The following is a 23858-nucleotide window of genomic DNA, read 5'->3' on the forward strand; positions in this document are numbered from 1 at the left end:
ACTGGCAATAAAATCTGGATCACCAGAAGGTGGGACAAGAGTTGTTCCTGCAGATGCTGCCACATTTAAGAATCGAATCAGGTGTAGCAAAAAGTACTGCAGCAAACAAATCAAGAGACTAATCACTATATAGAAGAGCAATGCTGATCAGTAAAGCTGCTTATCTCTTATATTTCATCTCATTGCTGTTCACAGAAGTCAGAAGGGAGACTGGCTCCCTCCCCTTCATTTTTAAACACACATGTACTCATTATTTAGGCTATATTTAAAGTCAAGGTACCGTAACATTACTGTTCTTCTGAAGGACTGGCCTAAATATGTATGTAATTGTACCGAATACATGCTTAACAATTTAAAAAATTCTTCCTACAGAGATGCTGCTAGTTGAAAACTTTCTACTTCCTTCAGAAAAACAGATTCCCAAGCTTTTTCCTACAAATTAAAATTCGGGAAGAAAAGAAACTCTAAACCAAGGTGAAAACTAGGGGACTTAACCTATATTTGAGGTTAAGAAGGACAAATAGACAAATCAACAAAAATATGCAGCCTTCATTACTAGACAGCAAGATAAACCACATTTTATATTAAAGAAAAAATATGAACCGTGACTTAAAATTACCAATATCAAACACACTATGCATAATATTTAAATTGTTATTTCTCAAAGCTTCACGCATTAAATATGCTGATCTCCTGACACATACATTTTTGCTAAATAGATCAATATGGAAGAAACAGATGCAAGAAATTTCATAACTTAAAATGTTTTAAAATTAGTGTTACTTTCTTCACTTCATCACCAGCCAGGCAGTGCCACTTTCTTATTGGCTACATTTTCTTTTTGTCCATGAGCTTTTCTTTTAGATGGAGACCACAGTTCCACATAAATGAAGAAAAACAGCATATTAACTTTATTTAATAAGTAATTCTAGCTGGATGCATGAAGCACAGCAAAATCAAAGGCTTACCAAAATACATTTTTTAAAAAGAAGCTTTTTTAATGCAGCTGGTGAATTAAGTAATTGTTCCCAGTCACCACAGCATTCCGCTTTGTGGAAGCAACGAGTTTGTACTTTTCAAGGATATTTTTTCTTTTTTCCAGTTTTAATATGAAATGAACCTATTTTTAATGTGTATTGTCCAATTACTGAATGGTATAGAAAACTCAATGAACTAGAGTGATTTCTTTTTCTACAGGATGCTACACTTGGTTCCTTCACTTCGAGAAAGCTCAGTTTCCTGCCTAATCAGTGCTTTGATTGCTGGGAAACTTTAGCAGTCAAACCACATACAGCAAAAATATTTTTTTACTGAATTTAAATAGCTTTACACTTAGGTGTAAAAAGGAAGAACTTCCTATATGAACATTTATTTACTGTATATGCACACACTGTTCATACATCTTACTAAAGAATTACCTTAAAAAAAAAAAAAACACACACAAACAAAAAACAACCAAGTTCTCCTCTGTAAATAAAAAAAAGCTTTGCATAAATTATGTACGCTCCTAAAGAAATCCCAAAGACGTTATCGTTTCGTGGACCAAAAGACACAGGGCCAGTAAAATGCATGGTACTGAAAGCAGCTTGCACTGAATTCACCCACCAGCTGCTCCCGGCCACAGACACCCCCGAGCCACAACGCGCACACCCCGGAGTGCGAGAGCCTCTCCACGATGCGCTGCAGGCAGCTGCTCCCAGCACAGCTACGGCGGCCACCTGGGACCACCGGGGAGTTCCTGCACATCCGAAAGCTTGCCATTCCAGGTAACAACACCTACGACAACTGCTGTCAAAAAAGATGGCCACCAGGAACGCGCTTGGGAACCTCAAACCTAAGTTTTGTAATAGTATTTGCTTCTACTTATTAAAAAAACATCTAGTCACCGCGTAAGTGAGATACCACTTTATGCTCATACTCAATATATTTTCATTTCAATTATTCGTGAAAAAAGCTTTGTGTCAACATAATATTTCTTAGTGTGATGCAATGGGCTAGTGCACAGCCTAACTAAAACACGGGGCGCTGCATAAGTTGAAATAAAAAAAGAAAGAATTTGCTAGATATTGCTATACATTCATAAGAATAAAACATTCGTATCAGGCATCTACCCATGTGGACAAGAATCAGAGGTTTCAGGAGATTCAGTGCAAAAATTTACTAGTTATTTCTAGTTATACATGTTTTATTATGAGAAACTGAAATGAAGTCAAGAGGCTGTCTACCTCAGAGTCCCTATACTAAAAGGCGTCTCCAAAAGAACCCTTTAGTTAATCTGTATTGAAGCATTTATTTCTGCTATTAAAGCACAGGAAAACAGCTTTATTTAAGTCCTGTTAAACTCTGATCAGGTAAACTCAATTGGATTATCCAGAAGTCCATTTAGAAGGAGCTGCTCTGTGTAGATAAGATAATGGAGATTTAAAAAAGAGTTAAGTAAGATTATTTCAGAGGATGTAGTACTACATCACTCCGCTGATGCTGTCTGTAATACTCCCCGTTCCTTTTTGTTAACATTAACATTCTTGAGTTAAAAATATTTCACATATCCACATTTTCTCCCAGTTTTGCCCCTCAAAATGCTCAAATATATCTTCAAGGTACACATGACTATTTTAGAGACTAACAAGATATATAGAGCATTAAAAAAAGTGACATTGACGACAGTGAGGTGACTTGCTCAAAATAATAACGCAAGTCTGGACAAGAAAGACCAAGAGCCCTGAATTTTCTCGCTGTGATAGCTGCCCAGCTTCCATACAACATTATCTAGACACCTAAGAAACCAGGCTCCATCTCCCAGCTTCCCACAGCTATACCCACCAGAGAAAATGTTTTCCCTCCTTCCCCACCCCAATATCTGTGACATTTAAGACAGCCTCATGGGAAATGTCCCCCATTAGAGCAAATATGTTTGTGATTACATTATAAAGCTAGTGATGCTGTCAAACCAGAACAGCTCTCTTCTTCCATGATGTATTTAGACAGGAATAATACTATATCTATCATTATACACATCAGGGTGATTATCTACAGGGACAGATAATTTTGTTCTGTTGCCTACATAATTAAGGAATACTTTTGGCAGCAGAGATCCCAGTTCACATCTTTTCTTACTGAGACGATATTCTCTTATTGTCTTCTTGAAGGTTTTGGTGTCAAAATCATTTTCAGGACTCCCACCCGCACCCCTGACCCTGCTGCGCATTAACATGTCACACAATTTGTACCACCTCATTTGTACCACGCTGCCTATGGGCCACGTTGCAAACCAGCCTTCAAAACCGATCCCTGTTAAAAATAACCTCCCTGAAATAGAAGAGAGAAGGAGTAAGGGTTACCAGGGTTATTTTTGACCTGGATCAGTTCAATGGTCTGATTTAGGCTGGGGACCCAATGGAGGTTTTTTTGGTGCAAGTGAGGGTGGCACGTCATGGCGTGGAGGAGAGGGAAGGGATGGCTGTGGGCAGAGGGGATGCTAAGATGGCTTTGAGGCTGAAGCCAGCATGTGGTAAAGCTCAGCCTCAAAGACACTACTCAGAAACCATAATAAAACTATTCAGCAGCACTGGTAGTGGGAGATTCAAAATAAGTACAATGGAGCAGTGTAATAAAAAAAATAAACTGGGACCAAAAAACCTGCAGACAATTTCATCAACACCTTATAAAAAACTATCCCATCTCTTCCAAGCATCTATTTTCCTGGATCTAGAGAGCCATAGGCTGGAGTGATTCCCCAGTTATTTTGCATTTCAACAGCTAATATTCTGATCCTACCACTTTCTGAATCCTAGCTTTCTGAAGTTACCATGGTATTTTCAAGAGACATCTTCCTCAGCTGAGTCTAGATCAATTCAAAATAGGCAGCTGTAAATACTGTTCTGCTATTTTGAGTATTTCATTAAAACCAGAGAATTATAAAGGGACTGTGACCCAAAATAAATAGGTTTTATTTGGCAGCCTGGTTCAAACTGTCGATCATGGAAAGAGAAATGTTCATAGAACAAGAGCATTTCCTTTCCTCTTCTAAAAGTAAGAGAAAAAAGAAAGGGATGAGAAAAAGGGCACTATTCTAGCTGGTACTAGGGATGGAGAAAATATCCTAACCACCGTCTGGTATGCAGAACAGGAATAAAAATATCACCTCTATAACCCACCTAACCCAACATCACCCGATATTTGAAACAGATATACAGCTAGTCCGAATTATTGAAAATACTTATGAGTTTGACTTTCGACACTGAAAACATACACATGCAATTGCGTTGCGCTAAATGCATTAAAGGACTATAGTGATAGAAATGCCATTTGGAAGCCTCAACTATGAGCAATATTTGTTTTATTTTCCATTTTAACTGATGGAATAGTTGTTAAAACCTGAAATTTTGATTTGTGAGGTCTTTGTTCTTACACACCACATTGTCCCTGTAAAGCATGTATTAATCTGGTTACATGTAAAATTAAAGAGCGAGAGTTACTCTTACAAGAGTTTAGCTAGTGGGAGGTAACTAACAAAGCAGTTCTAACACAAACTTGGGCAAGCTCTCGAATTTACTGCTCAGGCAAACCTTTTCTACTTGTTTCATTAGAGCGCCTCAATGATGAGAATAGTTCATTTTATAATTTTTAAATCACAACTTTCTTTTTTTGAAAATATTATTTATCATTATATAATCTTTAAACACAAGCCCAGCAGCAGTCATTACATGCGTACCTTCAGATCTGTACCAACACATCAACACAGGAAGATGACTACCTCATTTCTAAGGCTTTAGCTAATGTGCATTCACAATTAGCTCAATTATTAATTGCTTCAGCTATTTCAACTGAACTCAGTTTGATTAACTTGGAGGTTTTCTTACTTCAACCTCCTTTTCCTTTGCTTGAAGTCATCATGCTGGCCAGCGACAACTTAATTTCATTACAAAAACCCAACCTGAATAAAGGGAATGATAATGGTCCTCCTTAAATTATAATTTTTCATTAAAAATTGATGCTGTAGTTTTTAGAAAAAAACAGAGTTCTGCTTTCAGTACTTCTCTATGGAAAGCATGATCTCTGTTATTCTCAGTGTTCAATCAAACTAGCAGGGTTAGACCATTTTTGCATGACTTAGTCATTTAATGTCCTGTCATTTTAGCAAGAATATGTTTCCCAGCGACACAAAGAAAATACTACACACAATATTTATCAGTGCTATTTGTATTAACAGTAGCTTACATGGACCTGATTAGACTTCTGTTATTTCCATTCTGCTCAGCTCTAAGACAAGGCTGTACAATAAGCCTAATAATAAGGATAGGTTTTACCCCCAAAAGCAGCAAAGTATTTTGCAAAACTAAATCAGAATAGCACTCCATTACCCATAGAGGTGTGTCCTCAAGCTATTTTTGAAGTCCACAATGAGCTAAAACAGAAAATCCTTCACATAAAAACATAAACTTAGTACTTGGATGTTTTGCCTAGAGTATTCCTCATTAGCAGTCTCCATGGGTTTTCAACATGGTTATGTTTCTAGCCTTCATCAATCCACTTCAGTCACGTAGTTTTGCGTTTCTTTCTGCAATTTTCATTTTAGAAATTGCCCACTGAAAACATACTGAAGACAAAACAAACGGGACTATGGGCTCTAAGAGCGACCCCTCTAGGTTCTTGCCAATGGTATTTCAGTATGGTGAAACAACATGGAAGGACTACATAAGGAACTACAAATTTGATCCGCTAAATATTGCAGTACTTCAAATCATCAGCATGGTTACGTGGACAGAATTCCTTTCAGTAAGTACTACCCTTTTCCTTTCCCCATATGCTACTATTTGTATTCAAGAAATCTAATTGCTTGATATCAAGTGTGCTGAATTAATAAATTCCACCATCCTAATTTTTCAGTTTTAAAGGAAATGTTTAATCTAGCATTGCACTGGACCGACATTATTTTCAACTTGAGTTGGTTTCTTCTTTAATTCAATACAATGCACTCTACACAAATGACACACATTTCCTGTAAGTCAAAAACTCCAAAGCAAACAGATGGAGACACCGATTAAGAAAAGAATTAGAATATCAGAATACAGAAGTTGCTCTCTGAATCCTAGATATGTAGAGCCAGACTCCTACACTACCATCACACTGTAAAGCTCCTACATTCTTCCTTTACTTTCTTCTGCCTTTCACATTACACTGAACCTTGCTGTTCGGTAACTTGAATTCTAGCTCCACTTGTACTACAGGTAATTATAAACACAGATTTTGGTGTGTACTTTAAATTTCATTCAAAACACTCCTTCACGTACAGAAGAATGATGAAGCCTCTTATGTGCTGAAGATGATCTCCTGTAGCTGGAGAAGAAATAACACAACCCCAGTGCTAAACTCTCTCCCGCTATGCACTGCCTTCTGGAGAGCTTGTTAAATTAATGTTTAGAAAAGGTGAATGGGCATTTAAAGGGAAGCAAAACAGCCTTGTATGGCACTAAGTACTCACAGCCCTCAAGTATTATCTTCTCGGTACGGGAGTGTTCTTTCTCCCTACCTTCATGTCCTTCCTATGGCAGAAAAGAACAGCACCAAATACTATACTGAGGAAAGTATGGCTTCATAACAGCTGAAACCTGATTCCCCATGAAGAAAATGGGAGAGACAGAAAGCAAGTTCTACAACTCAAAGTAGACAGCATTACATACTTCTAGCATTGCTAAAAATTCCCCTCCCTTCTTCTGCATTAATATGCTCTATAGGAAAAGGTTTAGCTGCCCGTTCATGAAATTCTCCCATCAGCGTACTGGAGGAGAAAGAAGACAATAAAGATTTCCTTAGATATAAAGCATAATTAGCATAAGGCTATCATTTCCACTTAGAGAAAATTATTTTTTCTTCAAAGCACTTTTAATTAATCTATAACAAAGCGAAAATTATTTTTGTAGAGGTACCCAAGGATCGTGTATTTTTGATACTATGCACCGAGAGCTGGCATCTAGAGACATTCTAGATCTTAACTTGATTTAAAATACGTAATTGAAATGCAGGTTCAGTTTTTCAGGTACCGAAGGACTATAACCTATATTCAGACAAACTCAGAAATATATTAACTTATATAATCACCGAGGGCCAACAATATTCCTTCAAAATTAGTGGCTAATGTATATCCAGTTTAAAACCTCAACCCTACAGACATTTACATATTAAATAGTTAGTCATGCCAATGAAGTTAGCCACTCGTCAGAGTTATGCACGCGCCTAAACCTCTGTAGACTCAGGGCTTAAAAATTTAACACAATACCTTTGCTCAGAGAAGAAAAACAAGTTTTATTGGAGCACTGTTATTTCTGAAGTTGTGTGCCATTCAACACATCAAAGACTTCACTGAACTTGAAATTATTTATGGACCTGCTAAGTATATTTCTGTTACCTTAGACATCAAGGGCTTGCTACCATGTATCTTACTAGACATAATACATACTGAATATTACCTGCTTTTTATAGAAAAATTAACATAACACATACAGACTTGGTTTATTCACTTACCACTACACAAGTACCCCTTGCTTTCAGGAGAAAGCAAAAAAATAACTTCAAAAAACCACTGCATTCCAGCCAAGATAGAAGAGACAAGGAAAGTCAAGTATTTCAGCACAAGGTAGGTCACAGGAACTTGTTACGGTATTGTTACAGATCACAACCTGAACTATCACAAAACAAAGGGCAGCAGGAGAGCTGCAGGCATGCAGCCAGTTCAAAAGCACACAGGGCGGAGTAAGGAGCCACTGTCTTTTCTCTCAAATATTCTCCTACAACTATCTTCAAAGCACAGATTTTTTTGCCCCCCTAGCAGGAGAGATCATCCATCAAGGGACCAAATATTCCTACGATTAACACTGACAAGTGTCAAAATTAAAGAGGTGTCAAGTTAAAAATCTCAAACCCTCTAATTTATTTAAGATTGTTTAAGCTAAAATGACCATACACAAAGTATGTGGTTTTGGTTATTTGTCTTTTTTTCTTTTAATAAAGGCCAAACAAAGCAGAGAAATTCCCAGAAGCAGCACCAGTTGCAAAAGGTAACTGTCATTGGTTTCATAGACTAGCTTGTTCAATAATGTTTATAAAGCAGAGTTACGAAAACCTCGCCGTGGTGCAAACTATCCCACATCTTACTACTATTTGCATTTGCACTTTCCTTTCAAGCACCTGCAACTGACTACTGCTGGAAATAAAATCCTGGTGTAAATGCATCGTGATTTTGATAGATCGTTGTAATTCCTACCCTCAGCCCTCCACAACGGTGCACAGAGAGAGAATACCAGGTCTGAAATACTCCTGTACTACTGCAAGTATAAGGTACTTTATGGTAATTAATATCTTTTCAGTGTTTAAGAATTCAGTGTATGCAAACTGTATTTTCATAGGCTTCTGCCACTAGCCTGGTTGAGATACAGCAGAATAACAACAGTGAGTGGGCACAAAGTTATATCATCAAATAATTATACTTTCTGCACTTACTCTAGGGCTGCTGGCATTTTGAATGATTAACTAGGACTGGGAGGGTTGGGGCAAGGACGAGGTATGTGGAGTCTTTGCAGAAAGCCTGGCTGACACAGCTGTCGGAGAACATGTCTGAATCAGCAAGAAAATGCTACTATTCTTCCGTAAGAGAAAAATACAGTATCGCTAAATGCCAGCTAAACATCAACCCACCGCTGTGCATACGTCCACTCCTTTTGGGCAGGGCAATTCCCGACAATATCCAAACATTACTGCCAGCACTGCCCATCTTAACCATAGCTGATTATTTTGGTAGAGCACAAGGAAGGAGACAAGGATCTCTGTGTTCATAAAGGATCAACCTGAATAGTCTAGCTGTGTTGCTATATACTTTCGTTGATTAGCACTGACCAAAGACACCTACTGTAGTAATTCCCAAAAGAGCAGCTCACTGTTTTTTGTAAATATTTACTACAGTGCTGTGAAATATAATCATTTGCAAAAAAGCACAACTGCAGCCAGCTCGAATTATTTACTTACCGGTGGGAAATCAAAGTCTATCTGGTTGGCTAAATTTAAGATGTAGTCGATTCGAAACTGGTTCTCTGGATTGGCTAGTTCAACTGGAGGTGCCAAATTGCCCATTGCTGTCACTATTGTCTGCAAAGAAAAAAAAATAAAGAAATTGCAGAGAACATCTAAACAGCTGACTTTAAATAGTTAAAAACAATAGCTCATCAGTTTACCTCTATAGCTTCTTTAATATTGTTTTTAATATCCTGAATTTTCATTTTCTTCTCCCTGTAATAAAAAATACATTAAATTTATAAGCCATAAAAGCAAAGTATCTTTTTGAAACAGAACACGAACCTGAAAAATATTCTACCAAAACTGTATTATCACGGTTGGCTAAAGCACTCTCAGTCACTGAATATTTTTGCAGACAGACTTGATTAACTATCTCATAACTTCTCTATTTAAACAGTAAACATGTATTTGTATCCAAAAGTCAGTATCTAATTATGCTTAACTAAAATCTTACTGCGGTCTTAGACTGGGACTAAGACTTTCCACAAAATCAAACAGATTTGATTCATTTGAATGCAAAATACTAGACATATGTGGTAGTTATTTAGAAAAGCATAAACTGGAAACAAATAGAGGAAAAAAACGGGTAGGTTATTAAAAGTGGAAACAAAGGAAAGGAGTCGAAAGAACCTCAAAGTACAAAAAAATTACACCACAAAAATGATGTCATAGCAGAAAAAGCTAGAGCAGAAAACTCAACCTGACAGAGACACTCAAACTAATAGTTCAAACATAAAATAAAATAAAATAAGCTAATGCAAATATGTGAAATTACCTTTTAACTACAAGCAGAAGAGTAGGCTAAAAAACCCACTTGGAATGCTTTATATGAGCACTATCATTTGGGATTAACAGCAGCCAAATTAAAAAGCATCGAGCTCAAGAAAGCTAGAGTGTAAACCATTGCCTCTACTATATTTGTGTTGTATTTTATGTCAGATCTGACAAGTTATTTTCAATGCTAAATAGCGCACTCAAATGAAATGCACAATCAACATTTGGCATAACCAGGAATTAGCATCCTAAAGGTATTACACTAGTATTGAGTCTGTAAACTGTAACGTAATTGTAACGCACTATGACAACATTTTCACGTTATTAATTTCTTGCTATACACAGCATAAAATTACTACTTTGAGGTAAACCAAGTTAGCCATGTAATTACTAAAAAAACCCACCTAAATTGTCTAAGTGACCTTTCAATCTTCATTTAACTGTTTTTACAGAATGCTTTCATTATCGGAATATTTATACCAACTATTTTAAATTTTTTTCATTTTGAAAACTAACATTTTCCAGCACAGTATCCCAGAGACTTGAAACTACCAACAGGACGCTTTCTTTTTTTACCCTTTAAAAGGTAGTGCTCACACTTTCAGTTTACAGACCACAGCTTGAAAACCTCATTTTACTGAGTTAATTAAGTACTCACATTGCACATGCTTTTTATCACTTTTTCCTTTCTATAATCATTCACAACCAACAACCAAAACGAAACTGAAAGTATATTCACCAATCAAGAATACAGAATAGCAGGAAAAAAAAAGGTACTGCTTAAATAACAAGGCAGACACAGACATCCAAGGATGGTGGGAATTCTGTCAAATGAAAGATGAATGCAATTTTTGTAAAAGACAGGGTCAGGGAAAACACCACCATGCCAGCCCCACCTTATGCTGCTTTTTAGATATAGATGTGGTGGCTCTTACTATATGTTCTACAGTTGTGAAAGCATGATTGCAATGCAAGTGCTGCTCTTGCAGATGGAAGGCAAACTGCAGCACCAAATCATTGTGTGCGGGATGACTTAGCTGTGCAGAGAACACGTCTGAATTGGCAGCAGAACTCTAACCAAACAGAAACATGATTATCCCTAAACATCAGCTCCTCAGCACTGACCACGGCATATATTCTCAAAACTATGGGGCAGAGCGAGGAAGGTCAGTGAAGCTTGATGCAGAAAGAAAATGAAATGATGAAAAATCAGATGTAAATTCTTGGTTTCCCTAGACTTCTTGATCTACCTACAGACCACCTTATTCCTGAAGACTACCAGGTTTTTTGCTTTAGGGATTAGGCACCGCAATGGGAACAAGGCAGCGAGCCAGGAAAGGCCAAAAGCACCAAACTAAGGAGAACAGACAGGAAAAGAGAGGAAAAACTGAGGCCTTTTCACACTCTTCCTTCCCACCTTCAATGCTTTCTATTGCCCCAGGTCTTAAGAAACCCTCTATTCCACAAACCAAGCCTTACAGTAGGTGTACAAATGCTGTATGTTTCAGCTAGTGCACATATGGTTGCAAAAACATCAGCCGCTGTTTTTTAAAAATTATGCTCATTTATTTAAAAAAATGTAAATAATGGTCTGAAAGCAGGATGTGTTTATCAATGACAGTGTAAGCAATTTGTCTGGCTTGATTTTGCCTCCAGTTTTCAGCTGGCTCTTGAACTTAATGAACATGTATCCAGATTCTGCCCCACTGGGCTCAGACGGACAATTGATAGACTGAAAGTTAAGCAAGATACCAGTATTTTTGAAGGATTAAGTAAAGAAACAATATTCAGACATTTTACTTTGTTTTGGAACATCATTAGAAAGACAGACGTTTAGAAGTCTTGTGGTTGGTTGTTGGGTTTTTTTTTAAACGCAAACTGTAGTTATATTTTCTCCCTGGAACACTTGCAGATAACCGTCTCAAAGCATCAGCCAAGTCTACATTTACCTGACTCTTCCATACCACAAAATAAAATACATCATTTTTATTATAGATTTCAGTCAAACTTTCACATTTACACCTCTTCGCTGATCCTGCTGCTACTAGCGGCCCTGCAAAGTGATAGTGATTGTGGAGTGAGGTAAAACTCCAGCAATTAACAAACTGCTTGATAACCATCATCATCTTTACAACGAGAATACTCATAGTTCCTATTTCGGGTTTTGTTGCCATGGCCCTATAGCATGCCTGGTAAACAAGGAATCTTATTACACAGCAATGAATGTATCATGTCATTTTGTGTTTTGTAATGTTTACTAAGCATAAATTTTCCATGACAATGAGACACTTCATTCTTCTGGAACTCAACATGTTCATCAATCACCCATCCAACAGCTTACAAACAACTGTAACTTCTCTCCAAACAAAAAGAAAGGTGAAACTCTTATTCAGGGACTAATGAAGCGCAGTAAACAAAAGCTAAGCCCCTCCTCTGCTGCCCCTTTGCTCTGCCAGAATTGTTTTTAAGAAATCCCAGCCAGGTTGCACCCCAAATTTCCAAAAAGTAATTGAACTTTGTTTTCTCAAACCATGAAGTCTGAATATTCAACTTAGAAACAGATTCTTGCTTTCTTCTTTCTTATTCCTGGGTGTTGGCACGATGACCAAAACTACGAAAGAAAAAAGCTGGGCTCCTAAAATTTTTACCTCTGGAACAGCCTGAGTAGATTGGGACAGGCTGTCCTGGCTAACGATTGACTGATGTCTCCGCAGGCCTGTTCTGTGTCTTTAGATGCCATGGGTTAATAAGGTCATATTTTTAATCTTGTTTAAAACTTTTGCTTAGGCTGTGTAGGGCAGGCCAAACAAAGCATTAAACTCTATTAGTTGAGGATTATAAGAAAAATCTCAAATCCTGCTGTTTTCAATATTTAAATGGGCCAAAGCAAAGCTGCACATAGCTTTCAGGAAAACTAATAAAGTCTATTTTAGGTACTATAAAAAAAGATGACATTTTAATTCAAATAACATGAAATTAGAATGACATAAAAGGTCAGGAAAATCAAATATTCCTTGAAAACAAACCTAATCAGTATTTAGTAAAGAACTTCTCCACCTCTGGCTGGCTGAGCTTTACTATTAAAACGGCAACTTCTTACTCAGACCATATCAAATTTTATGCAATGAACACTTTACCAAACAGATTATCAGAAAGCACACTAAATTAATTTTTATGTTCATTTCTGGTTTACCTTCCAGATAATGCAAATAACCATTACTTGGAACTTGGAAAAAATATTTAAAAAGAACATTCCAGAGGACCAAGGATTCAGCTCACCCAGTATAAGTATCTCACAGGTAGAAAAGTTAAAAAAAATTTGTTGCTCAAATGAGTGGTCAAAACAAAACAGAATTTGAAAAAAAAAAAAAAATCCTGTGTCCCCTTTATGCCATTAATCTAAATTCCTGAAAGCAAAGAAGTTTGACTTTCTCGCTCACTAGCAACAGGTTAAGAAGCCGTACGCCTTGTTGCAAACTTCTGTTCAACAGGCAGAGTTCAGACAAGACTGAAGAGAAAAATACAGAGAACTACCGAGTTTTAAATCAGAATGTAGTTTATTACTCCTTTTTTCCAGAAAAAAAAAATATTTTATGAACAGAAATGGAGTGAAATGTTTCTTCAAACCCTATAAACCCATAAGACAGCTAGAAAAAAATCCAAAACATGCAGAGTGCAAAGCAACAATAAAATGTACTTTTTTGCTTTAGAAGGAAAGATAGACATGATCATACAGCACTATCATTTTAACATATATCAATTATCTATGTTGGTTGGGAAGCTCCCCACATCTTCCCCAAATACCCTAATTATATAGGAAACTCCATGCTTTAAAAGTAGGAATATTTCAGGAACCAAACACTAGACACGTCATGAAGAACACTGAAGAGGTGAATCTAATGTTGTGGGATGCACCATCTGACTGAAAGTAAAAAGACTTTGATCAGATAACATGCAACAGAAAAAGGCTTTTAACGAGGGTAAATTACGATTGCCAATTAATCCCACTATGAAGATGGCCTAAAAAAGGAACATGCCCTGGAACATGAATACTTACAATGCGAACACAAGATGTAGGAACGTTCTTCGCATATTGCGGATATAAATGCTAGCTTTCATTTTTGCAAAACGTCATTTTCTTTCTCAATTTGTTTTTTAACACTATTTCCTGTCTGCGGCTTTAGCTTAATAAATAATGCCACATAATGGTTTGTAATTTAATAGTGTGTATACATTATTTCACCACAAGTGAGCCTGTCTAGAATTCTGCAGGGTATATAAGAGCATAGCAGAGCACACCACGCGACACAAGGACACCTACCTAAAATGGCTGGGGTTTTATTACATAATAACCCCCCAAAACCATGTTAAAATGTTCTTTATTAATTATGTTCCAAATTTTCTGTAGTTCTCAGGATGCCGTTGCCAATAATAAAAAAGCAGAAAGTTTCTCTTTAAATTTGTATTGCAAAATGTACGTGCCTGGAGAGTATATACAGACCATTTTAATAGGGCATATTAAAACGTAATCACATCATGTTAATACAGAGTGTTAGCCTTTGTCGTCTTTACAAGGTTGTAAACAGCCTGGCTTCTCTCACCTTCAAGTGATTGGTATAATGCATAAATTACCTTTATTTCTGAAGCACTGTCAAACTTTGCTCACTCTTGACCTTGCTGACATAACTCTATCTAGTGAAAAGCTTCTCTTGCCTGTGCAAAGCACTGCCAGTTAGGTGGATGAATTTGCAAGTACAACAACCAGAATAAATATCTTACAAAACATTTAATCTGCCTCTGGCTTTTTACAGGAGAAAACGACATTGTTGCATTTCAAATCAGGTGCATTGGTTTGCTTTCAGGTATTACCAACAAACATGAACGCGCAGGGAAGTACCCACGGGCTGCCCCCTTTCCGCTCACCTTCAAAAGCCCATCGCAATTACACATTGAAAGCAAATGAAAAGTTAATGTATCGTTTTCATTTTAACACACAAATCAGTTCTTTGACAGGCAGACATGCACTTCACAGGCACATGGGCTGTAAACATAGCTATTCATCTAAATATGGTGGCTTTGACACAGTGAAACATGCTCATGGATTTCATAAACATTCCATAAAGTCTGCATTAAAATTTGTTTACTGCACCTTATGGAAGTTAACAAAAATGCAAACAGCACTACCTGCCAATCCACCTCATAAAAACAGAGCAGTGCAGTCGAGATCTTCAGGCACAGAACCACAAGCAAGGAAATTCAATTACGATTTTGCTACCAATCCACATTACAAAAATTCTGTGGTACTTTACAATTCAACAATAAAATAAATTTGGTTTAGAAGCCTGGGTTATTTCTAACAGAGCAACATGGCAATTATCTCAAAATGTAACAGCTAGAACCGCAAAAAGGGCAGAGGCCAAGTTAGAGGCACTTGAAAACGGGGCAAAATAGGTGCCTAGAGTACTCAGAGTGAAGCTGAAATAATTCATCTTAGACCTATGACAAAGTACCAATTCTACAAACAAAACTGCTAAAATGCAATAGCGAAACCCACTGAGTATCTTTTGCAAATCAAACTCTTCATTTATATCATACCACAGACACACCTCAGTTAATTCTGCCAACTTCAAAGAGATTTTCTATTTTGTACTGTTCAAGAACAAAAGGACAAGCACACGCAGTACCACGGGGTAGGAGCTACCATGCATCGGCTGCACAGCAGTAACTCCGTGCAGCTTTCAACAGGAAATATGATTTAGTTGGGTCCTACTTGCAGCAGAATTGAAAGAGATTTTCTAACCACATGAATAGTTTGTTCTTGATAACTCTGTCCCCTTGTAAGATGAAACAGTTACCCAAAGGCATAGCTAGCTGACAAAATGTAATCCCACTGAAAGCAACAGACCCTTGCTGCTGCTCGATGCAGAAATGTAGTCTCCCCTCTTCAATATTATGCTCTTCCTCTTACACCACCACCTTCCCCCAACATTAACTTCACTTTGAAGATTCTTGGTTTTATTTCTCCGAGATTCTGGGTAACTACAAATTGTACCATACAGCTACCAAAGATCATTTACTGTGAGAAGAAATAATAATAATAGAAAAAGAATAGCTGTGAGGATAGCCTATTTGCTTTCTCTGTAAATAACAGCTTTTGGAAAAAGAAAAACCCAACAGGTGGAATAATTTTGTCATGATATACTCTGATTTAAAGACACGGTTAAAAATGAATTATGCTGCAGAGACCTAATTGTGACCTAAATGATTTCGGAGAACTTAGTTCAATTATCCTGGGAAGCATAATCCCTTTCTCACACACACGATACAATATATAGAACAGAAAATATACACAAGCTCCCTTTTAAATATTGGAAAAAGCACTACAAACTGCTTTACCATGGCTTGTTTTAATACAATATTTACCTCCATGAGTTACATGCACATCTTACTATGTGGCCATGAGTAGATGAACATATGATAAATATAAGCACAAAGAGATACCTTCTATTTACAGGATGACAGAATCATCCTCTAAGTTAAAAAGCAAGAAATTACTGAAGCATTGATTAAAAAAATGCATCATAGCTCTGTGAAAGCAGAGATTATGTTATTTTTTTTATCATTATTTACACTGAAGCATTAGGGGCTGGGGGTGTGACTTGTTTCTTATCTCAGGGAACAGTACCATAATGAAATGATTACAAAACTCTAAAAAAGGCATCCTAAATATAAACCTAATTAACTCAATGTTTATGTTTATTTTACTTGTGCTCACTGCCATATCCCAGGTGTAAAGGTTCAAGGGTAACTTTATTCAGCCTCCATGGGTATCTGATGCAAAGACTGGTTGCGGGCAGGTTTGGCTCCTGGTGAAGTCCAAGGAGCCTGGAGGTGGCTGGTCACACGCCTGACGGCTCTGTCCCAAGGGCTGCTCGGGCAGGCGGGAACAGCCCGGGCACGCGGTGCCCTGGTCATACCATCTGCCCAGGTGGATGTGGCACAGAGATGCTATTCTGGCTCTGAGCCACCTTGGGGCTCCCCTTCGGCTTTGCAAATTCCTACCTAAAACCAGTTTAACTGGTTTACAGTCCCTTTATACCTTTAAGTAGCTCAAAGAGACCACCACAGACCCAATATTAAGCAGCATAATTCTGCTTATGCAGCTTCATTTACCTCAGCTAATTAACTAGCAATAGTTTACGTAAGGAATGAAAATAGAAGTGTTCACAAAGAGCTCTGATGTACGAGGTTGACAAAGGCCCTTTAATTCATACCATGCAATTAAACACCTCTGTAAATCGCAAACTTGGTCTCTAGTTCTTCAGGCATGCACACAGAGTGTGCATAACACACCAGTTTAATTTTCTTGCTCCAAGTACATTCAGGTAATGAAGCATATTACATTAAAAAATGTCCTCAAAAGTTCGGTATTCTCTCTACATATTTGATACAGCAAGTAGCAAGGCTAGAGTCTTCACAGCACACTTTGTGATTCTTTTCTGGTACAGAAGGACACCTCTCGCAACCAGCAGGAATAGGAGGATTCAAGTCAAACTTGCTGAATCACCTTGCCTTGTACAATTCGCTATTTTGAGATACCCATTTCAAACCGCTGTCAGGAAGCACATTTTTATTTATTTAAGCACTGTGAATGTGGTCATTATTAACACAGAAAAAAAAGGAAATATGCATGCCATCACCTTTTCGAAACATTTATGTCCAGCTGTGCAATTGCACTGAAATGCAGCACACGACACCTCTCAGGACATGCTCTCTGCTGTTTCAAGCTGTCTGCTTTTACAGCCATCCTTCACAGCAGATCCAATCTACTAGAGTCTCCTGAGTTACCCGATTGGGTCTATTGATCTATTCTTGTCCAGGAAAAAAACTACCATTGTGTGAGTACTTAATGACCAGACACTGCAGCATACGTGGATCAACAGCACCTTCTGTTAGAACTGGGATATTTGCTGTGTTGTTCATCGCTTCATCCTTGGTACTGCAGAGACTTTGCTCTAAAATACAGGCAGGTAATGGCAACGTTACTGGGGGTCTTGTTCTCGCCTTAGTTTTCAGACACTTTCAAAGCACTTTTGTCTAAATTCTGAAATACCGATTTGATGAGCACCTTATGAGTTTCATTTGCTCTGACACTGCTTTCTAAATGTCTGTATTCCAGTAATTTCTTCAACCAGCATTGGGTATGAAGCTTTCCAAAGACAGCAATCACGCTCCAGAGCTCTTCAGGGGTTCGTGTACAAGAATGAGAGGAAGAGCTCCTATAATGGCTTATGACCTCAATGCTACTTAAAACTAAAAAAGTCGACAGCTGGCTAAGTGCCAATGTTAAATGGAAAGAAGCCCTAAAATAAAAATGGCTGGAACACTGGATGCCAAGTAAGTGTACACAGAGCCCAGCCCAAGCAGAACGCAATGCGGTCGGGAAGACAGTAACAAGACAGGTGGAAGATGGTCAGTCCTGAAAATCCCTTGATTTTTTCAGTGATTATGATCTCCACTATCACCTGAAACACTTCTGGCATGTGATATTGCACACAGGTCATCCAGAAGATGCTTGCCTCTAACAGTAACAAAACCCAAGGTTTTTAATCCAAACCCCTGCACGTTAGCAGGAAAGACACAGACGTCAGAAGGACAGCAGCACAACAGAAACAGAAAAAGGGGAAGGCTCAAATTCAGACAATGTAGTCTCCTACCAGAAACAAGGTAGAGCCTACAAAACATGTTTCTACAAGAATTAACTGCAACTTTTGTCTGAATTACTTACTTTTATTCTCACTCTACCTTTCTAATCTCTTCAATTAATACGATTAAAGGGCATTAAAATATGCAAAGAGCTTCAAATGTCATAACAGAGCTTTCCAGTTTCACCAAGAGAACAACTGAACTAACTCCTTTTTTGCTTACTGGGGACATTGGTTGTTAAAAATAATGTTTGTGCAATCAAGGTTTGCTAACATAACATCTGGGAAAATTATTACAATATTCAAATGCACATGTGCTCATAGACACTCAAATTTAAGTGCAGTTGGATCACAAAAATGCTTACAGGTACACCTGACCAGGGCAAATAAAACGTGTCATTGAGTTGTCTGATCAGCAACAGTTAACAACAGGTACCTGCAAAGAGCTATTTGCTACCAATTCGTAGTTAAAAAAATGTTTGAGAGTTAGGACAGAAAATTCAAAATACATATTCCACCACGAAATATTCACTCAACTATTAATTTCAATCTAAATCTCAGCTCCAAATATTGATGAAGGAATGAAACAAAGAAGGCTTTCCCCTCACTGTGAAATGACCTGCAACACAACCACATTTTCCTGAAAATTTTGCTTTTGCTTTGCTCAAGAATCTTTCGCCATTTTTCCTGTTACTTTTTAAGAAGTCAATTAAATTACCAGTGACACAAACCTCTACATTTTCTAAATACTGCAAGATTTAGTATTGACAGCCTGTAAGTTCAGAATAACAGTCAGTCATTCAGGCAGTGAACGTAGACTTTCAGCACCCAAACAGGGGGGACAATTTGGAAAGGAACACAGGAATTGTTTATTAAACTGTGCAGCTGTCACTGAAAGCTGACCTTAGATTTCAGCGAGATAATAATGTTAAATGTTTTGTTTACCACATGTTTCTTACAGCAGCTTTAGACTGTGTTCACCGAATCAACTATTTTCTTTACAGCTGTAAATATGAAATTTTTACCACTGACAAAGTCTGAATCAAGGAAGACTTGCACAGTTATCTCCAAGGATGAAGAGCTGTCAGGTACATGCAATTTTAGTTATAAGCCTTAAAGAATTGCCTAAACGCTTACAAACTCAGCATTAGCAGCAGAAATTCAACAGCCACTGATGAACTTAGCTTTTGGAAAGTTCAAGTTCACAGTCATTCTTAAGAGTGTGCTGTCATATCTCAATGATGATTTCCATTATACATTTTATTAAAATTAGATTTTAACAGAAAGCCAGTTTTGTGTAAAACATTATAGACTTCATGTTTCCATGTAAACAATTAGCACAACATTCCCACTGAAATCCCCAGAAAAAGAAGCCTTGTGAAATTTGTGAAGTAGTTAGGTATCAAGGGTTGTAGTTGTGTATTTATACTTCCAGGGAGTGCATGAATTTACTATGACTGTGTACGTAAACTGCATTTTTAGAACACAGAGTAACTAACTATTGGAATGAGAAAACCTGTCCCTTAAAGATGCAGGCTAGTGCACAGGGAGGCAGGTGTAACACAGCACGTAACAAAGCAAGGTGCTGACAACTTTGGCTCTAATCCATCAAAGCACTTAAGCACATGTTTAATTTTAAGCACATGAGTAATTCTATCAACTTTAATAGGGCTACTCATGGTTTAAGTACTGTGATGGATGGGGGCCAGAATGTGCAGAACCTTTAAGAATGCTGCATGGCCCAAGTTATATGAAGAAAAACCAGCATTCTTCCACTAAACAATTAAGTTATAAAAGCTTTGGAAGCAAAATTTACAGTAAGTTGAACACAGCTCTGCTTATATAAACACAGAGCTGCAAGTTATTCCACAGTCTTTGAAGATAAAATGATGCGAGTTTTCATGTGCAAGATGTCCACATATCTTTGTGTTATGGCTGTATGTCACCTGTGTCCATCAAGCTTTCCTTTGAAACAGGTGGGGATCACAGTTACACAGCCTTATACGGGGGGGGGGAAAAAAAACAACCAAAACATAGCTACTAGTTACACTTCTTAAATAAGATACGACTAGATGCAGTTTGGAAACATTAGTGCTGCAGCCTCTCAGACATAACTTGTCTGTACAGACACCAGTGTAATATAGTTTCAGCAACTCCTCTGTAACATCGATTATTTTGGATACTCAAAGCTGTATGCATGCCTCTTTCATATACATATAATGTGTGGCAAATTCAGATAATTTTAAGTAAAAATATGATTTCTTTAAAGTATTTTATACAGGCAATGTTAAGGATGTTTTTTAAAAAAAGAAAAAAAAACAAAAACAACAAACCAAAACACCTGCTCTGCAAATTTCTAGCTAGGACAGCCTCTGTAAATCAGAGGTGACTTACCTGATCTCTAAACTACTCACTAGAAAATTCTGGATCTTGTTTTATCTGAACATGGCTCCAAAAATCATTACCAAGTTTTAGAAAGCAGTTTTCTAAAAAAGGAAGAGAACGGAACAATTTGCAAAATCCTTTACAGCCATTTTCCAGGAGTTCAAATCAGTCTCACTAAATAGTAACACACAAGTTTTATCCCTACACTTGTAGAGTAAGTCAGAAAAGCTCCAGAAAAGTTTTGCTTATATAGCCATATTGTTCCAAACATACAGTGAATTTTAACAGCTTCTAATGTAATATCAAGTAATACCTGCTTTGAAACAAACAATGGAGAAGTCATCAAAGTCAATTCAATGATCCCTGCACCCAGGGGCCAACTCTCCCCCCCATACCAAAGGTAACAGTACAGCTTTTGTCTGCTTACTACCAAATCCACAGCAAATAACAAATGTGGAAGGGAAACCCATGGCTAACTGGGAAACAAATGTCTTCTGCCAAACATTAAGAATTCTGATCTTTTTCCTCGCTTTAGAGTGGAATAAGGTTGAAGCTGTTAATTATTTGTCTTTCCTTCCCCATCATACCACATAAATATACCATATGATATAAACCCAAGGCAGCTAGGTAACTTGTTTTACTTGTCTTGCACTGTAAGTTAGGAGGACTCAAAACTTCTTTTCAAGTGCAGGGAAAAGGAAGGCCATGCAAGACCACCACTTGCAGGTCTGTCTTGATTCTAATGCTGTCTCAGACCTTTAAACTAAAATTTATTCCCTCCCTGATTGCTACCACTCAAAATTTGATACCGTATAGTTTTTGCTCTGACTGTTCCTACTAGAACCTAAAATTAACACAGCTATTTCACTCCTTGATTTCTCAACAAGTATAATTGAGAACAAATGTGTGTTTAGGTTTGGATTTTACTTTTTTCCTTTTTTTCCTTCTTGTTCCTTTTTTTTGGTTGTGCTTTTTTTTTTTTAACTTGCTGGTGAACACACAGCAAAGAGAACACAAAATAAATAGCTTTTGAGTGGATTATGTTTTTGGAGATATCTTCAGCAAGGGAATTATATACTACTTATTACATGGAATTTATAGAAAATGAAGTACACTACTAGCAGACTTTAAAATTCCCTTAAATACCATTAAAAGGGAATGCTTCGAATCTATGTCACGGCAGAGTCTCTAATTTTTCCCAGAATTCTCTGCTTATTAAAATACCGTGTCTAGCATGGTACATCAACACGTTTTGTGGTGCTACTACTGTTAACAGTTTTAATAGCAATTCTGACAATTTCTAACTTAAAAAGCTTTTTAAGTTATCACAATAGAGTTTTTTATGATTACTTTTGTACAATAAATGAGTTTGTCTTCTAGTACTTCTACTTCACCTGTGTACCTCTATCACAGCAGTACTGTGTGAGAGCACAAGCTTATTATCCTTGCAGGTAAGGGAATGGAGGCAAAGTGACTACATCTCCAAAAGCCAATTCAGAATAACTATGACAGAAGTAAGCTTTTCTCCAAAAAACATTCAGGAGATCAGCGCATCATACTAGGCTCCCATATATCAGGAGCCAAAAAACTAACCGAAACAAACAAACCACCACACACCACCCCTCAAAAAAACCTCTTCTATGAATGAATTCCCCAGCATCAAACACAGCTCTCAACTAAGCTTGTCTTTATTTCAGGTTAGTACATCCAATGCTTCCACAACATTTTCCCATCTTTAAAATAAGGAATGTACTTCACCTTGTGAATTTCCCTGTGCTCTCAGAGCTTCCATCAGGTTAATCAGGGCTCTGCTATTCTAGATTCAAACAGACAGCTTGATTCTGTTCCAATCTGGAATTCAAAGCAGCTTCTTCTTTATTCAGGATGGTTTTAAAATATTTTTTTCCAGAGTCCCAAACATTGTTAAATGATCTTCCCTTGCATCTAGCGTAAGTGTCAGTGAGCAGGTAATCCTCAACAGAGCAAGTACACCAACGATCACTAGAAACAAAACACCTAGCTCCGTTACCCCTAAACACTGCGGTATATTCTTACAGCTCACATGAAGCTTCACAGATTAACACCCAACCTCATGCTTATAAAGGACAGGTTTCTTAATGCCAGAGTCACACAACTTCTTGTTCATTTCTATGTAGTAAGCACCAGCTGTAGCACAACAAAAGACAATGAGAATTAAAACAAGCGAAGTTCAGTATGAGTTATTTCCATTAAAAGAGCAGTTGTGTCACAAAAATCAGAACTCCCGCATACTGAGTTCCAAGTAACCTGACTGCATTGCTATTTATATTGCATCTCCCGTATCACTAAAATTACTACTACATTTTTACTGAGATGAGACTGTGCCAAAACTCGAGGTTGCACGAGACACGGGCTGCATTGCTTACCATAGCTGGAAAGTGCCCAGACCAGCTACGACAATGCAATACTGCTGTGGGGACTGGGGACTGCACAAGACTTGCAACAGGGAATCCAGCAGAGAGAGTCTTGCACAAGTCTTAGCATCGTTCTAATAAAAAAATAAAATTCAGTAGCCAAAAGCTTGTTGGTCTAAACCAACATATGGTTTTTCTTATGAAAGGTTCCCCCGCCCCCGGTTCGCTGGGTGACATTCAGCCATCTGCAGACAGTAACTGCAGCAGCGAAGCTGTTCTAACACCTCCCGTAACCTCAGTTGAACAACGCTTTCCTCCAGAGGAACAGAAAACTTTACCCTCTAGATTAGCACGTTCCAATCCTAAAGGTCTGAGGTACAATAATGTTGGTTCAGTTACAGCAAAGGGTCATTCATATCAAGTTAACACTCCCTGTACATAAAAGAAGAAAGGTATAGTTTGTATCTGTTAAGTGAACAGCCGAAGTATTCACGTCTCCTGCACAGCTCATGGGAAACTTTTGTGATTATCA

The 23858-nt window shown here is 37.6% G+C and overlaps 1 protein-coding gene across 5 annotated transcripts in view; it reads right to left on the reverse strand.

The window, feature by feature from the left end:
* Nucleotides 1–23858, reverse strand: part of GNAS (GNAS complex locus) — a 157228-nt gene that overhangs the window by 45970 nt on the left and 87400 nt on the right. For all 5 annotated transcript variants that reach the window (XM_075108768.1, XM_075108764.1, XM_075108767.1 and 2 more), the window contains exons 3-4: nucleotides 9228–9282; nucleotides 9022–9141 (exon numbers count right to left, since the gene is read on the reverse strand). In XM_075108768.1, coding sequence (XP_074964869.1) covers nucleotides 9022–9141; nucleotides 9228–9282 — 175 coding nt within the window. The remainder of the gene's footprint in view (nucleotides 1–9021; nucleotides 9142–9227; nucleotides 9283–23858) is intronic.

The sequence above is a fragment of the Phalacrocorax aristotelis genome, chromosome 13 (genome assembly GCF_949628215.1).
Source record: "Phalacrocorax aristotelis chromosome 13, bGulAri2.1, whole genome shotgun sequence".
NCBI classification, from domain to species: Eukaryota; Metazoa; Chordata; class Aves; order Suliformes; family Phalacrocoracidae; genus Phalacrocorax; species Phalacrocorax aristotelis.